The sequence below is a fragment of the Ictalurus punctatus genome, chromosome 13, assembly GCF_001660625.3.
Source record: "Ictalurus punctatus breed USDA103 chromosome 13, Coco_2.0, whole genome shotgun sequence".
Taxonomy (NCBI): domain Eukaryota; kingdom Metazoa; phylum Chordata; class Actinopteri; order Siluriformes; family Ictaluridae; genus Ictalurus; species Ictalurus punctatus.
In genome coordinates, this window is record NC_030428.2 from 11633730 (window position 1) to 11651020 (window position 17291).

The 17291-nt window shown below is 36.2% G+C and overlaps 1 protein-coding gene across 2 annotated transcripts; it reads left to right on the forward strand.

Annotated features, from left to right (window-relative positions):
* Nucleotides 1-3307: 3307 nt before the first annotated feature.
* ankrd1b (ankyrin repeat domain 1b (cardiac muscle)) lies at nt 3308-16951 on the forward strand. Of its 2 annotated transcripts, XM_017482922.3 has the most exons (11): nt 3308-3465; nt 5302-5383; nt 11984-12133; nt 12273-12386; nt 12465-12572; nt 12668-12766; nt 15024-15122; nt 15212-15310; nt 15407-15505; nt 16163-16204; nt 16717-16951. In XM_017482922.3, exons 2-11 carry the CDS (start codon nt 5324-5326, stop codon nt 16807-16809), a joined length of 963 nt encoding a protein of 320 aa, XP_017338411.1. In that variant the 5' UTR covers nt 3308-3465; nt 5302-5323; the 3' UTR covers nt 16810-16951. The 2 variants fall into 2 exon arrangements, with proteins under 2 accessions (XP_017338411.1, XP_017338412.1); XM_017482923.3 differs by lacking the exon at nt 16163-16204.
* Nucleotides 16952-17291: the final 340 nt, after the last annotated feature.

The window sequence follows — 17291 nt, forward strand, 5'->3', positions numbered from 1 at the left end:
TTTTTTTATCTGTTGGAATGTTTTCAAAAAATTTGCATCTATTCATGCAAATGAGGCTTCGTGTAATTAAATATGCGTACATTTGCATACTTTATAAATCCAAAAAAAAAATCTTTGGACGATGTTAGAATTACAAATGTTTATTCCACTGAAGTGAAGGCGCTCTGAAGAGAAAGACTTGCAAACCAGTTTACTGGAAAATCATTTATTTTGTTGCTTAAGCAAAACTACTAGTACTACTACTACTACTACTACTACTACTACTACTAATAATAATAATAATAATAATAATAATAATAATAATAATCATGGACTATTGTAAAAACTGTTTTAATACCATTTTCTGTGGGAAATCTATCCTACATCTAAGTAACATTTTGAGAAATGTCTCTGTATTAAGCTTTTAGACAGTAACAGGAATGCCTTTGTAAAAATTCATGAATGCAGCTCATCTACAAAATGGGATTTTTGCTTTTGAACAAATTAAAATCTGATTTTAAGAAAAGTTTTGAGTTTAAAACACATTATTTCATGTATTTCCACATTAGCAATTGTGGTTTATAGAGTTTATAAAAGAAAATAGAATGGATATCATAATGACATGGAGATGTGGCATCATGTGGTTGTGGCAAGCTTTCAACTTTTTAACTTTCAGATAATGTGTTGGACAAAAACAGTACATTAAACAGATTACTGTCGAGTTTTGAGAAGAGAAGACATGTAGATTGTATGACATGTAGACATGTACATCCAAAAATGTGAAAAATGATTGATGTGTCTTGCCTTAAAAGTACTTTACATTACACCACTTTCACCAACGTGGACTGTTGACACAAGGCAGGTTGGGTCCATGGATTCATGCTGTTGGCGTCAAATTCTGACTCCACCATCTGTGTACCTCAGCAGAAATTGAGATTCATCAGACAAGGCTACATTTTTCCAGTCTTGAACGTTACAGTTTTGGTGAGTCTGTGCCCACTGCAGCCTCAGCTTTCTGTTCTTTGCTGACAGAAGTGGAACCCAATGAGGTCTTCTGTTGCTGTAGTCCATCTGGCTCAAGGTCCGACTTGTTTGCATTCTGAGATGCTTTTCAGCTCACCACAGTTGTACAGAGCGGTTATCTGAGTTACTGAAGTCTTTCAGTCAGCTCGAATCAGTGTGAAACTCTGCAGAGACAGTAACCCAAGCTCAGGCTCTAACCTAGGACCCTAGAGCTGTGAGGCCAGAACCCTTCCCTTTGCATTTAAGTGCACAGTCACAATTAATCTCCATAGCACATATTGGAAAATGGAAGTGTTGTACTGCAAGACAATAGGTACATTTTCTTCTTTGAACCAAATATTTCTTATGATAAGAAACATTCCATATCCAGTTCTGTACTTTTTAATCTTATTTTTTTAAAACAGTGAGTTTTAATCCTATGACTACTGCTGTTAAAATCAATTGCATACTGCCTCACTTGTAAGTCTGCCAAATGCTTAAAAAGTATATTTCTAATTATAGATCTATTTCTTTTCATAGTCTTCTTAGCATGGCTTTGCAATAATTATTTAAATTATCTTACACATCTGCTACAGATGCAGTAGATAGAGATCCGGTTGAGGAAAATGTTGGACTATTCCTCTAAGAGCTCTAAAACGTTTATTACATGCTACATCTTCATTATCAAATAAGCTAAATATATTAGAATTATAACCATAAAGCCTTAATAGTATACACATATGCATATTGCAGTAGCAGTTAAAATAGAAATTATTAGGCTTCATTTACATTTGCATTTACATTTATGGTATTTGTCAGACGTCCTTATCCAGAGAGAGACTTACAGAAGTGCATTAAAGTCTCTATGAACAAACACACCCTCATATTGATTCACTAGATACGTGTATATATAATGGATACGTGGGGCACACGGTGGCTTAGTGGTTAACACGTTAGCCTCACACCACCAGGGTCCAGGGTCTTGCTGGGGCCATGTGTGTGCGTAGTTTGCATGTACTCCCCGTGCTGCGGGGGTTTCCTCTGGGTACTCCGGTTTCCTCCCCCAGTCCAAAGACATGCATGGTAGGCTGATTGGTGCGTCTAAAAATGTCCGTAGTGTGTGCGATGGATTGGCACTCTGTCCGGGGTGTACCCCGCCTTGTGCCTGATGCTCCCTGGGATAGGCTCCAGGTTCCCCGTGACCCCGAAAAGGAGTAAGCGGTAGAAGATGGATGGATAATGGATACGTGTGTGTATGTATTACCTCATATTTATACCTCTGTGAAACAGGAAGTCATGGTTGAACAATTTCCTGTTCCTAGTCACTCAGGTGTACTTTAAAAAATGTCAAATATCAATGGGAATATACTTCAAATATATTTTTCTCATATGAATTCATAGGGGTACCAATAATTGTTGCACACCTATATTTAACAAAGATTGTTTTTAAAAAAAAAAATTTTTTATAAACCTGTGTTTTGTTTGCAGTTGTTTGCTATCCATGAGAGCAGAGTATTTTTGTGAATTTTTTGAACAAAAGATCAAAAGGTTAAACAATAAATCCAATTTTTCACAGCGTTCTTTGCTCATATTTACCAAGGGTGCCAATATTAGTGGAGGTCACTGTATAAATTATATATAGAGGCCCACTTCTGCTCAGTTACTTTAAATCAAAGACAATAGCAACAGTGATGATTAGAGTGATGTCCAAATCCGACTTTTTAATGAATCACCACAAGTGGTGCTTGAAAAGCACAGCACACAGGACATGGTCTTCATTCCTCTAATGTGTTTGTTGGGTGGGACCGGGACTGTGGGGGAACAGGCTGAAAGCGAGATATGGTTACCCCTTAGCAGCTGTGAGAAACACTCTTTTTTAGAAATCTAAGCATAAATTCAGATGTCTTTACGGGAATAAAAATAGAAACTGCAACCCAGCATACAATTTTATAATTATTTTCATACTAATATAATCCTATCCTGCATAATAGACCTTTCATGGGAAGGAAAGAGGCATCATAATTCTGACAAATTGGATAGGATCCCTTAAAATAACACTGAATAGCAAGGATAATTTGCTGCACATCATCTTTTTACATATATTCAGATTTACTATTTCTATGTCAGCTAGGTTTTGGGTTCAAAAATTATTTAAAACAACATTAAAAACTAGAGCAGATTAAAAAAAGTTATTAATCACCACACCTAGCTGCACTTGCCTTTGACAGCACTGATGATAAATGAGGATCAGCAAGTTCAAGATTCACACAGCTTGTGTCAAGGCTAAAAAAAAGTGCTGCCTCAAAGATTTGGTGGGTGGGAGAGAATCTGACTCACAGATGCAAGGACATCACCATAAGTGCCTGTGCTTTCAGTGTGTGTGTGAGCCACAGTAGAGACCTTGGTAAAACCCAAGAGAAAAAACATCACAGCATACAGCTTGCTTCACTGAAGGGGCATTTTCACGATCTTTGAGCTTTTAAGGTAAGCAATGCTTGAAATATAACATCATGTAAAATCAATCCATTCGATTTAGCATTAACACTGCATGCACAAAGTGAACAAGAAAGTAGAATAAGGGTGTAGTACAGTGCAGCCCATTAGTAACTGCACTGTGATGTAATTATTTTGTCTCAGTAGCCTACTCAAGCCAATTTGAAGCAAAACAATGGGCATTGTGTTTATGTGCAGATTACCTTCATTATATTATATAAATATTATTTTATATATATATTTATATGGGTAATGGTAATGGATCATAATGGCTGCACACTGTATCATTAGTTCATACATAAGAGAGCCGGCAAAAGTAGTACAGTTGTTTTCCAAATGTCACTTCTGTATGTGTCGCTGTTCTGAAAATTATTAGCCAAAGTAATCAATTCCATTAAAGTAGTGTTATCATATACATACTTTTTGTTCATCTGGGTGATGCCTTTAAACAAGTGAAGCAGCACTAGTAATATTCAATCTTCTGGTCATTAGTACTGAACCTTAAACACTGTCCTGATAGTGAAAATATAGCTAAATATTACAATAAACTGACAGTGCCAAACCGTTAAGTGTGTTAAAAATGTACTGTTTGGTACATTGTGTAGAAGCAGTGATGCACTGGTGAGCTTAGAAATAGCAAACAACCGAACCAATCATAGAAGACCATCAATAAAGGGTATAACTGGTGAAGACAATCTGGAGTGAAGGAATACATTTAACAGGAAGACCTAAACACCTCAAGAATACTAAGGTCATGTCCGTTTGTAAAAATGCACATAGTGATGTGCCTAAGATAAAGCTCAAACTAATCACTTAAACATTGTGCACTGGTGACAACATTTCTACCAGTTAGAATGATTTTAACTTTACAATGCTTTTGGGAAACTGGGTCAAGATCTAACTAAATGCCTTAGTATCATTAGGCTGCATTTTTACCCTGCAATCTGACACCTTGAACAGCTTTCTGCCTTCAATTTCACCTCATAGTAGTTTTCTTTGTTTTTTCTTTACTATAAAACTACCCAATATGGTAAAGCTCAGATCCAAAAACTGACCATGTTTAATTACTGACACATTGCCACATGCCAAGCTTTCACTATTCGCTATGAATGTAACAGATCTGTAGGCCTATGTGACTTTAATTATCATAATATCACCATCCTGAATCATCACAATATAAAATAAATGATGTAGGATATTGTAAAATAATACTTAATTCCTTCCAAAAATGCTTATGATGTAGTAATCAAGTAAAAAAAAAAAATTAAACAGTTTATCAGTTTGCATGTGATCTAATTCCTACTGTGATCTATTTCAATTTCCATTTTTCCCTGGATGCTACACATAGCATATGATGTACAAGTTTGCATATGAAGAGGAAATGGCTGATCCAAGCATTTCTTGTGTATCTGTACTTTGCAACAGTAGCTTTTATGCGCGTCACTGATATTCCGTGTGCTCTGGAATAAATGAATAAGCCTGTTGTAGAAATGATGGGCACATTTGTCTTCTAAGCAATTCCCTCATTAATAAACATAACCACACATAGCAGCACCTCTGCTGTGTGCCCTCCAGTGAGCTTAACTCAAGTGGGATTATGTGAATCATATTAAATGTGCAAAAATTTGGATTATTAACAAAAGCAGCTGAAAAGGTAAATCTGCAATCTTGAAATATGCTCAGAAAAAAACAAGCAAAACAACAACAAAACACTTTTGTGTTACAATGAAAAAGTAAAACAGTTTTACACTGATAGTTGTTTACACTGTATTATGTGGCTTCTATCTTAATGTTATGCAGTAGAACTAATGTTTTGTCGATTTTCAGGTGTGACCGGTCTGGGACACTGATGGAACGCCACTCCTTGGCTTTATTTTCTGGTAAAGACAATGAGCTGGATTTTGTTAAGGTAAGTCATATGACAAGGGAATTCTTTGTGCAGGACTGGCAATTATGAAGTGTATAGATTTTTGAGAGGCTGTTAAATTCATGTTAATATGTTGCTACTGAGAAATATTGTTTTCCTATTAAGCCGTACAATCCTGAATTGAATTCATTAGTATCCACTGAGTGACTCTCTTCCAAAGTTTAATCTCACTACACTCCAGCAGCTCATTAAGACATCAGCTCTTTGCTTGCTAATAATGAAAAAGTGTCTGGCCGGTGAATAAATTAAATGAATAAACGAGGAGACAGCAGCAGTTACTCTCATTAGTGTTGAAAGGGAGGTTTGACACTAATCACTGACAGTTGTCAGCTATGATAACCTCGCCATAGGCCCCAAGCGCATGCTAATGGTCAGCTCACTGAAACCAACGGGCTTGTAAAGATAATTGATTTATATATATATATATATATATATATATATATATATATATATATATATATATATATATATATATATATATATATAGGCACACACACACACACCTACACACACCTATATGTCCTTTGATAAAAACTTCACTAATGGTCTTGGTGTGTTTCCTCTGCCATGTCAGCACCTCTATCTGTATCCATATTCCATATTAATCTTGAGAAAGGCATGCTGTAGCAGCTCTGTGTGACGACAGATTCATGGCTCACATGTGCCTTTCACTGGATAAATCAGTAAGAAAACACCTCACCGAATCTTCTCAGCAGGAGCCTCCAAATGTTCTGCACTCCACATCACACACTCTCACACTCTCTCTCTCTCTCGCTCTCTCTCTCTCACACACACACACAAACACACACACACAGCACACACACACAAACACACACACGGCCGCAGCTGTCCGAGGCATGAGAACAGCCCACAGAGGTGTCTCGCACACAGCACCTTAAACATCTTGTGTTTTGCATTTGCTGCTTCCCTTCACAGCAAACTTGTGTATCAGTACGTAGCACAGCAGGAGGAGGAAGCAGCTGCAAATGATCCGCAGCATAATGACGATTATTGCTGCCACTCTTAGGGTCAGGCAAACAAAATATTCAGAGCAAAGCAAAAACAAAATGCTGTTTTTCCTCAAGAAGAATCTCATTCAGAACAAGGACATTAAAAAGTGCTTGGCCTTAAAAAGTGCTCCAACATTCATTCAAAATACAAATCTTCATGAAGACAAATTAATTCAAAGCAGTATAAAGAATCAATAGCTACTGATAACATAAATATTGTTCAAAGACATTTATATATATATATATATATATATATATATATATATATATATATATATATATATATATATATATATATATATATATATAGAGAGAGAGAGAGAGAGAGAGAGAGAGAGAGAGAGATCATTATACTGTATATATAATAACCTATATTGATAAAAAGATACAGATGAGGAGAAAAAAGGAAACACTTCACAGTGATGCTCAGTAACTCATACTAGCTGTGCAGGGACTTAGCAGGAAGGAATAGTACTCTCTAACACCTACTATTAACCACTAGTGCATGAAGACAGACTAAGTCCTCAGTATGGTTTGGTAGTTTGTCATGAAGTAAGCAATAATAAATAAGTATTTCCTGGAGAACTACTAGCTAAGTAGTAATTAGTAATGAGCAGGGGTGGACAAAGCACTGAAAAATTATAATTAAGTATAGATGATATGTGTAGATATGTATATGTATAGATAAACGTGGAAGTATCCAGCCAAAATGTCAGTAATTACCAAAAAGTAATTACCCAGTATTTCATTAGTAGTCAATATGAGTGAGTTTAAAATAAAATTGCTACTTTTAATTGTATTCATTATTACGAAGTCAAAACTAAATGTATTTAACTGATAAAAAATTAAATGAGTAATGATTTTACTTCTGAAAGTCTCTTTTTATACCCAATCCCATTACTGACCTGTTGCCAATTAACCTCCAGCTGTTTCTTTTTAGTAACACTTACTTTTCCAGCCTTTTGTTGCGCCTGTCCCAACTTTTTTGAGATGTGCTGCAGCCATCAAATTCAAAATTACCTTATTTTTTCCCTTAAAAAGTCCATTTCCTCAGTTTGGACATTTGATATATTTTCTATGTTCTATTATGAATAACATATGGGTTTATGAAATTTGCAAATCATTGCATTCTGTTTTCATTTATATTTTACACAGTGTCCAAACATTTTTGAAATTTTGATTGTAGGTTTACAGTAAACTACAAATATGGCAAATTAATACTTAGTAACAAAATGCAATTACCCATTAACAGCCTTAACTCCTGAGGAAGGACACACAAACACTTCAGTCATTACCTAACATATACAAATTGCTGACTCATTTGGTAAAATTGGAAAAGATACAGTATTTCAAAGACTGTGTACATTAAACATATACACAGAGTGATATATTCATGTGAGCATATTCATCTCTTTGTGATTGTAATTACTCAGAAGGAACACAGACACACTTACATCTGCAGAAAAGAAAAATGTGATGAAAGAAATTCTATTAGACACTAGCAGAGTCTCCTTGTGGGTCAATGTGCAGATTGGCTCATACAACCACATACAAGTTTCAAAGAGAGTTGAAATGGATCAGCTGTGAACACAGAGGTATGCTGACCTCTGGCTCCTTGGAGCATGCTTTTTTATGTTTAGAACTACAAAAGGTCAAAGAAAATTAAATTGTTGTAACTTCAGTTAGGCTACTTTGTATCAGCTAGTAGTTCTTCAGTAAGACAGCATTTGAGGAGTTGAAGTGATTACTGGTTAATGCATAGTTAGAGATTTATATGACTTGATAGTTCATCATGAACATAACGAACCAGTAGTTTATTATTACTTACTGAGTAATTACCCAGTATTTCATTAGAAGTCAATATGAGTGACTTAGGTGTTAATATTGTACTACTCACTCATTCCTGCTTGGTCCTTGTATAGTTATTTATGAGTTATTGAACAATACTGGAACGTGTTACAAAAAAACAACAACCCTAAATCGTTATTTTTCCCAGTGACTATAATACAAAATACCATTAAATACACTTTTTCATTGGATTTCACCCCATTTCATACCAGAAACAGATAGTTATGCACACGTGTTGTGTTTTTCAAAGCATTGTGATGGTCTGTGAATAAAATTAATTATGCCCTTAACATTTATTATTAATGCTTTGACACAGCTTGACCTATCCAAACTGTCTCTTGCATTCAAAATAGTATGTAAAACAATGGCATTAATCAGAAGTGTAGAGATTTAACAAAGTTAACTGTAAGTGTATATAAGTGAATCTGTTATGGCATACAGAGTTTTTATACCACTAGGATGGAAAATATTGTTATTCTTTGAGATTTTCACATGAAACATTCAATAAAAAACTACATTTGAAAATTTGAAAAGACAAACAAACAAAAAACAAACAAACCTGTGATTGGATAGAGATGTGTATCAGTTTATGACAAAGCATCAGAATACTGTACCAACAAATATATATATACAAATAATGCAACAGATATTTAGGAATTAGAAAATAATATAGCTGCAAAACAAAAATTCTGTTATGATAAAATACGCAGTGGCCATTTAATATATTAATACTTTTATCCTGGATTTGGAATAACAATGCAGAAACCTGAAAACACGAAAATTAACATAAAATGGCTTCCTTATTGGTTATGGTTACTTATTATGATAATATTATTTAGTTTCCTGTTAAATTAATTTGAATGATTTAAGTAGTAGTGATCTTACTGCACCTGCATCAGTAAGAATGAAGATTTTTTATTTTATTTATTTTTTGCATCAGTTGTAGACTCAAAAGCATCATACAAAGGTGTCTTCAATATTACTGATTACACTAAAAGGCTCCAGGAGAAGAATGAAATGGCTGTGTCATGACTGTAAGGGTTAAATTAAAAGGTGTATGTTGTGTGCTGTGTGGTGCCTGAGAGAGCTCATAAGTGACTACAACTGGAATGGAAACAAAATCAGGAAGACAAGACTATCACTCCCTTGGGTTGAGTGTGAATGAGAAAGCAACACACTCACAGTCCCATTTCCAAACATCAGTGTTGTTTTCAATGCCATTCTTCAGAAACAAAATATCAAGTTTAATGGTTATAATGTATCTCAATATTGCGACATTGAAAGTTTATGGTACTGAATATGAAGTCAGATGTGATTTGTATGCTGTTTGATATCCACTTCATTAATCCAAACTGTTTATCGTTTCATTCCGTTATTGGTTAAGGCCTTCACATGCCCACATCCTTGGTTTAGACTGCAGTACAGCATGTACTTGTAAAAACGGCATATGACACTGTCACATAATGGAGGCTGAGACGGACACAAGTGGTGCAAGGGACAGTGGTGGCTTGACGGTTAAGGCTCTGGGTTACTGATCGGAAGGTCAGGGGCTCAAGCTGCCAAGCTGCCACTGTTGGGCCCTTGAGCAAGACCCTTAAACCTCTCTGCTCCAGGTGTGCTGTATCATGGCTGACCCTGCACTCTGACCTCAACTTCCTAACATGCTGGGATATGCAAAGAAAAGAATTTAACTGTGTTGTAATGTATGTGACCAATAAAGATAATATCATTATCAAGAGCAGATAAGAGCTTTATTAAAGATAGGCAGACAAATCCAAAACATGAGACATAGGCGTGGTCAAAAAGGCAAATGGTCAGGTTATCGCAAAGGGTATAAACGAGACAAAACAGAATCGAAAAGTGAGGACGAGAACAGGATCAAAACTATGCCGCAGAAACATGGAAACATGGCCTAGTGGTGGGCGCTTTCAAAACACTGCTACATGAAGTTTTAAAACCTTTTGCGCATCTTTTGTTACAAACGAGGCTTCGTTATGTCATTACTGTTTCGAAATTTCCATGGTTCGCCACTAGCGGTTGTTGATCTCCAGGTGAACCAATGAACCATTGTTAAATAAATAATTTGAACTGTTCTCTGATCGGTTTTATTATGTAGGTTTAGAAAACTGAATTGATTCGATAGTGTTTATGCTGATCCATGGTCAGTACTCGCCTCAGGAAGCCTAGTTAATCAGCTGATGTGAAATCCCATCAAATTTCCTAATAAAAATAAAGAAGATATGGCCAGATGTTATTACATAGGCGAGAGAGATTTTTTTTGCATTCATTAATCTTCATTTTCATGACCAAAATAACCTAGTTATTCACAATGAGGTGTACAAAATCAAGCTCGTGTAGTTGTAGACAAATGTTAAAAACTCAACTCAATAAAAAAACACAACAATAAAAAAACCCACTCATTTTTAACAATGTAGACATTCACACTTCACCCAGGATTCGAACCCAAGACAGCAGTGCACCAGTCGACACTTGTCTAAATCGTTGTCAAGGTTGTTTCAGAGCAACACCTGCAAGTGACCACTAGCTGTAGGGTGTCGGATTGTTTCGAAGCCTCGACACAATACGGCACATTTGCTTCAACTGCTTCAGTGTTCCACCAAGCCTCGCGCTGCCCACCACTATACGGACCAAATGCGTGTCACAGTGATAACACTCAATACTTCGCAACACATAGAGACACACGAAGGGTTTAAATAACAAACGTAATCAGGAGTGAAACACAAAACAGCTGAAAACAATGCTGAGTCATACAGGAAACAATCAATGACAATAGAGGGGCAGAGACAGGATAGAAATCATAACAAATGCACACGTATTAAAAGTAAACAAAAAGTCAATGTCACTGTCAAACCCTGAAAGCATGCACTCATGCATCAAGCTTCGGAGCGAGCTGCGTGCTCCTGCGCTAGTGTGAGGGGAAATCGTAACAGACACAAAGGTTAAGCACACCTGTGACTCGTTAAGTCCTAGATAATTCACTGCTGACTCAATCCAAAGAGGCTACAAGTAACCTTTCTTTATCGCCGCTACTAGCCTAGTAGTAATGCAAGACAAGAAACCAAAGAAGCAAACAAGCATGTAAAATAAGATTAATTTTGAGTAGGGAAAGACAGGACCGAATTCATATAGTGTGTATATATATATATATATATATATATATATATATATATATATATATATATATATATATATGAGGTTCCATGCTTGGACACACACAGCAGCTTATGTGACTCAGGGGCAATCAGTAGTTCATTGGACTTACATTCTTACTAGATAGCACACATGGGAGTGTCAGATGTTCTAGAGGTAGGTGCATGAGAGCTATTTACCACTGCTAAAACAACTAAAGATTCAGAAATAACCAGTTTTACATTTCATGTTTTCCGTGTATAGACTTTTCGATTTGATGTTACTGATTAGCATGCTCATTAACATGCTGAAATCTTCTTGACTAATTGAGATCTTAAATCCTGCAGTCCAAGCAGTCTCTGAAAGAAACAATGCATCAAGAATTCAAATGACTGAACATCTGCTCTGGCTTGACTGCACATTTATGATCTGATCTGAAGTGTCAAGATATACTAATTGATGCAATTATATTTCAATTATTGAAGCAATAATCTCCACTGCCTCCATTTGCGTATATTGAAAATTACATGTATCCAAACCTATCCAATTTCAAGGTGTTTTTTTTTTTTTTAAGGTTGCTGGCAAGAGTTTTGGCATCAACGAAGGAGTTGACGCTTTAAAACGGGAATGTCTATCAGGTGAATATGAGAAATCCATCTGCCAAGAAAGAAAAGATGAGTTGAGGATCAACAGTAAGCTTGACAGTGACTATGAAATCTCAACGGTATGTCGAAATGTCAAAATCCATTAGGAATATTGATTTAAAACAAGGTCATTGAGGCACCAATCACCTCTCATACTGTATATACAGTAGTAAAGGAAAATCTGATGAAATTTTACATTTCATTTGCTTGCTTTTGCAGTCAAACAAAGTGAACCAACTAAACCATGACTTCCAGAAGATTTTGGAAGTGAGGCAGAGGAGGAAAATGAGTCAGATCTCTGAGCACAAACAACAGCCAGCACCTGAGATAGTGGTGGGAACTTATAGTACATCTATAATTGCAATTGATCTTAGTAAAACCTTCATTAAAGTTTGATTATTATTCCCACAGTCTGATTTTGCTGATGAAGATGACTTTCTGAAAGCAGTAGTGGACAACAAATTACCAATGGTTGAGAGTTATCTCGCCAGGCGTGCGGACCCAAACACATGTGATAGTGTGGGTTCTGAAACAAACCCCGTATTTCATTCAGACTGTTAAGCATTTCGGACTCCTGCAGAGATGATCATCACACTCTGTCTCTTTTTTTGTAGTTCAAGTGCACAGTTCTTCACAGAGCGTGCTCTCAGGGGAATGTGGAAATTGTGAGGAGACTGCTGGAAACTGGGGCTTTAATTGAAAACAAGGATAAGGTACAATTCAAATCTGATGTTAAAAAATATGTCTCAACATTGTTGGTGTTTTAGTTGGTGATTCCAAATTTGGTGTCACAAAAATGACAGTATTTCATGATGGAATGAATAAGTTAATTGGATTCTGAATTAGAATGAATTCAATAAGAAACATGTCATCTCCATTTTTTCCCATAAGTGGAAAAATTCATAAATGTTTATACACGACGCACTGCACAATTTCAAATGCTTAGCACATTGCTATTCAAGGCCTGTCATTTTCACTGTGCTGTTACTTGGTGTGATAACAGCTTAGGTGTTAGTGGGAAGAAAAAAAAAAAAAAAAAAACGGTTCTCCAGAAAGCAAATGCATTTCCCATCTATCCATTACTACCTCTAATCTTTTATCATTTAAATAATCATTTAAAAACAAGTATTTATATGCCACTTTTCATTTTTGAGCTATGCATATAAAAAAATAAGGAGGTCAAAACATGTACAGCTGATTAATTACATCTAAATTAATTACTACAAATCTTGAAACATATACTGAGCAAGAAAAATTACCCAATAACAACGAATAGGTCAAGTTGAATACAAAGGACATTTTTACTCTGAATTTAAAGACTTCTATAGTCTCTAGGGTTGCAAAAATGTCCTTAACTGTAGCTTTAGGTTTTACAAAATAGCCCTCAAACTGTAGGGTGAAATCAGCAACCTTAGTTTGAACAGACTTGGTATCCAACATCAATATTTCTGTTTTATTAAAACTTTATTTTCATCAAAACTCTCAGTTCTTTGACTATTTTGACTAAGGTCTATTTTCATGGTTCTGCTGCTGAATCTGGACAAATTCAAGTGGACAAGTGTGAATCATTATTGTAGACTGAAATGCTGACATTTTATATGATTTACATGTGACAGGAGCTGTGTATTAAGAGAGAAAAATAAGGAGTGATGGTGCAAAAAATAATTTTGGGACACTCATTTAGGCTCTGATACAAAAAACTGGTAACCATCTGTGAAGTAAAACTTAAATCTAAGGCAAGATCTGTCCATTAGAATGCTATGGTCAACTAGATCCAATAGTACCAAAAACAGCAACATATCCGCTGTCCAGTCCAAGTATTAGGTCAGCGATCACTTTCGCTAGAACATATTCAGTACTATGATACATCCAGGAAACAGACTCAATTACACAATGCTTGTTATTCCTACTTCCTACTATTACGGAGTGTTGGGTATCGTGTATATCCAAAAACTTGGATAGGAAAGATGTGATGGTGAATGCATGGTAATTGGAAAGCTCAGAGGGGTGAAGATGTTGTTTCTTAAAGAGAGGTTTATCTACTGCAAGTAAAAAAAAAAAAAAAAAAAAAAAATGAGTAGAGAATTTATGTTTAGTAAAGGCTCCACAATCACCCATAATTCAAATGGTAACTAAGACCAAGGGTTCACAGACTTTTTGTAGCCAGGGACCCCTTTAAGTGTAAAAGAAATTCAATGGGTAGAGAGTTATTTCATTAAGATGATTGAATAATAATATTCTGGCTTGTTATTAGAGTCATGGAGCTTTTTAATTCTGACTTTGCACTGATAGAACACATTAGATCCAAGCTGATTTTATGTATTGGCCTACATGTTTTTGAGTTATTGGGGTTTGGATTAAACTCATGCAGTACAAGTTACGTCAAAACGGCAAATAACTGTAAGAACTAAACTATAAATATAATCACTTTGATAGTGGTAGGTTGTGAGTTTCATGAACGTACCTACATTAATCACAGACCCTTGAGGGTTCCTAGACCCTGCTTAGAAAACCACAGCCTTAGACAGCATTGGGTCAAGTACACATGGTTGGCCTAGGGGTTATAGTGTTAAGCTATACAGCTTGTTATAGTCAATGAGTCTAAACAATAAGTCTATGCCACCTTCTGTTTGTTTATCATTACAACACATTTTAACACATAATTAACTGCTGACAAACTGTGGCTAAATTTAAACCTTCTGTTCTCTATTTCTGTAGTGAAGAAGTCTGAGAAATTATTGCTGAAGGAATTTGAAAGTCACATTTGTTTGTTAATTTAGATACTGTGCTAAATATGCACCTAATATTTTTATAGCTTCTTTTAATTTAGTTGTTTTTGCTCTTGTTTTGGGGCGCTTCCCCATTTGACACATATGCAGCTGTTTACTGGCTCTTTTTTTTGTTTGTTTGTTTGTTTGTTTTTTACATATGAGACAGTACTAGATTATCAATAGTTCTGTTTCTATGCAGCTTGACGCGACAGCTGTTCACTGGGCCTGCCGTGGAGGAAGCCTGCCTGTTCTCGAGCTGCTCCTCAACCACAAAGGCAACATCCATGCCAAAGACAAGGTTCAATTACACACGGCAGGACCATCATTCATAATCTGTCACTTAACTGCCATCTTCTGAAATGTAACACTGATCTATATATATTTCAGCTCCAGAGTACTCCTCTTCATGTGGCAGTGAGGACAGGTCACTATGAATGTGCTGAACATCTCATTCACTGCGGTGCCGACATCAACGCAAAAGACAGAGTAAGACAGTCTGTGCCATAATTACCATTTCTGTAAAGTCATTATAATAGTTGCCAATGTAGACACATTGTATGTTTATGTTCTCTTGCTTTTTAGGAGGGAGATACACCAATGCATGATGCCGTACGGCTGAACAGATTCAAATTTATCCAGCTGCTACTGTTGCATGGAGCCAATCCGAAACTGAAGAACTATGTAAGTTTATTAAAAAGGTCTTCTTCCACAGATTCAAAAATGATGTGAAGTTCTAAGTGTGCAGGAAATTCTTTCTCTATTGATGTCACTAGATCGTGTCTAAATATTATATGTCCCAAGAAAAGGTTTACTCTATATTTGGTAGCCTTAGCCTAGTTCTTCACATTATTATATTTGTTTTTTATTTGTATTTATTATTTGTAATAAATAAATAAATAAATAAATAGATAGATAGATAGATAGATAGATAGATAAATAAATAAATAATTGATAGATTGTAGGTGGCTTTAGTGGTTAGCATGTTTGCCTCGCAACCCCAGGATTGGGGGTTCAAGTCCTGTCTCTGCCCTCTATACATGAAGTTTACATGTTCTCCCCATGCTTTGGGGGTTTACTCCAGTTTTCTCCCCCTGTCCAAAGACATGCATTGTAGACTAACTGGCATTTCTAAATTGTCCATAGTGTGTGCGATCATGCTCTGTGATGGGTTGGCACGGTCCACCTTGTACCCTGAGTTCCCTGGGATAGGCTCTAGGCTCCCCTGGAACCCTGTGTAGGATAAGCAGTATGAAATATGGATGTATTGATTGTAATCCAAGTCTAAAACGCAACCAAAAGACTCTGGTCCTGGCTGCATATTTGTGTCTGTGTTCGCAGATTTGGTTTAGGATGCACACAGTGCCATCTACTGACATTTGGGTGAGCATAATCTATTGCACTGTGTCAGAGCTGTTTCAGTAATGATGACCTCATTACAAGACATGCCACAGGAGTTTTCATTTAAATATTCTGAAGTTTTTAAAAGAGAAACTCTCACAGGTGTTCTGTTAATGTAATATTGGACAATTACATTTACAGCATTTGGCAGACACCCTTATGCAGGGTGAATTATATTTATCTCATTTATACATCTGAGTAGTTGAGGGTTAAGGTCCTTGTTCCAGGGCCCAGCACTGACAGCTTAGTGGTGCTGGAATTTGAACTCATAACCTTTTGATCAGTAGTCCAATTTCTCAACCACTGAGCTACCGCTGCACACAATGGTGAGGCCTCTGTGCTGGCTATGGAACAGTTGCGAGCCCTTAACCTCGGTTGCTCACCTACATGCTTTGATTAGCTTCTGCCTCATTTCCAAGTTTCCTGAGATAAATCTGTCTGCCAAATGAATTAAGTTAAATGTTTTTCCTTACTCTGACACTTGTTTTCTGCAGGAGGGTAAATCACCCATGGACAGCGTTTTGCAGTGGCAGAATGGAGCTAAAACTATCCTAGACAACTATAAGCACAATAAAATCGAACAGTAAACGGGAGATGCAGCAACAAGCTGTACAACATTGTTGAGCAGAAACTGATCTCCATACATGAACAGAAAGTGATACTTTTAGGTGGGCTGGTGATATTCAAGTTGGGATGGTAAGCAAACTTGTTGAAGGAAATAAGTGAAAATATGAAATATTTTACAAGGGTATTGGAAAGCAGTGAAATATAATGACTTATTATTCGACTAATAGTTGCAGGCAGACTGAAAAGAAATGCTATAGAAATATATTGTTTGCAGTGCAGTTTTTTTTTGGCAGTATGCCTGACTACAAGTTAATGGCATTTTTAATTGCTGAGGATTTCTCTAAAGCCTACCAAACCAAAATTGGGCTTAGAATGTGTGCCTTTTTGATAGTGCCATATATACATGCTGTCTACTTTAATAGGAACACCTGTACACTTGCTCATTTATGCAGATATCCAAAAGCCAATAATGTGGCAGCAGCACAATGCATAAAATCATGCA

Excerpts from the sequence above, each read along its gene's own strand:
- ankrd1b (XM_017482922.3), top strand. The coding sequence starts at position 5,324 with ATGGAACGCCACTCCTTGGCTTTATTTTCTGGTAAAGACAATGAGCTG. Across the intron at positions 5,384-11,983 it reads ATGAGCTGGATTTTGTTAAG|GTTGCTGGCAAGAGTTTTGG; the intron begins GTAAGTCATATG and ends TTTTTTTTTAAG. Across the intron at positions 12,573-12,667 it reads ACCCAAACACATGTGATAGT|TTCAAGTGCACAGTTCTTCA; the intron begins GTGGGTTCTGAA and ends CTTTTTTTGTAG.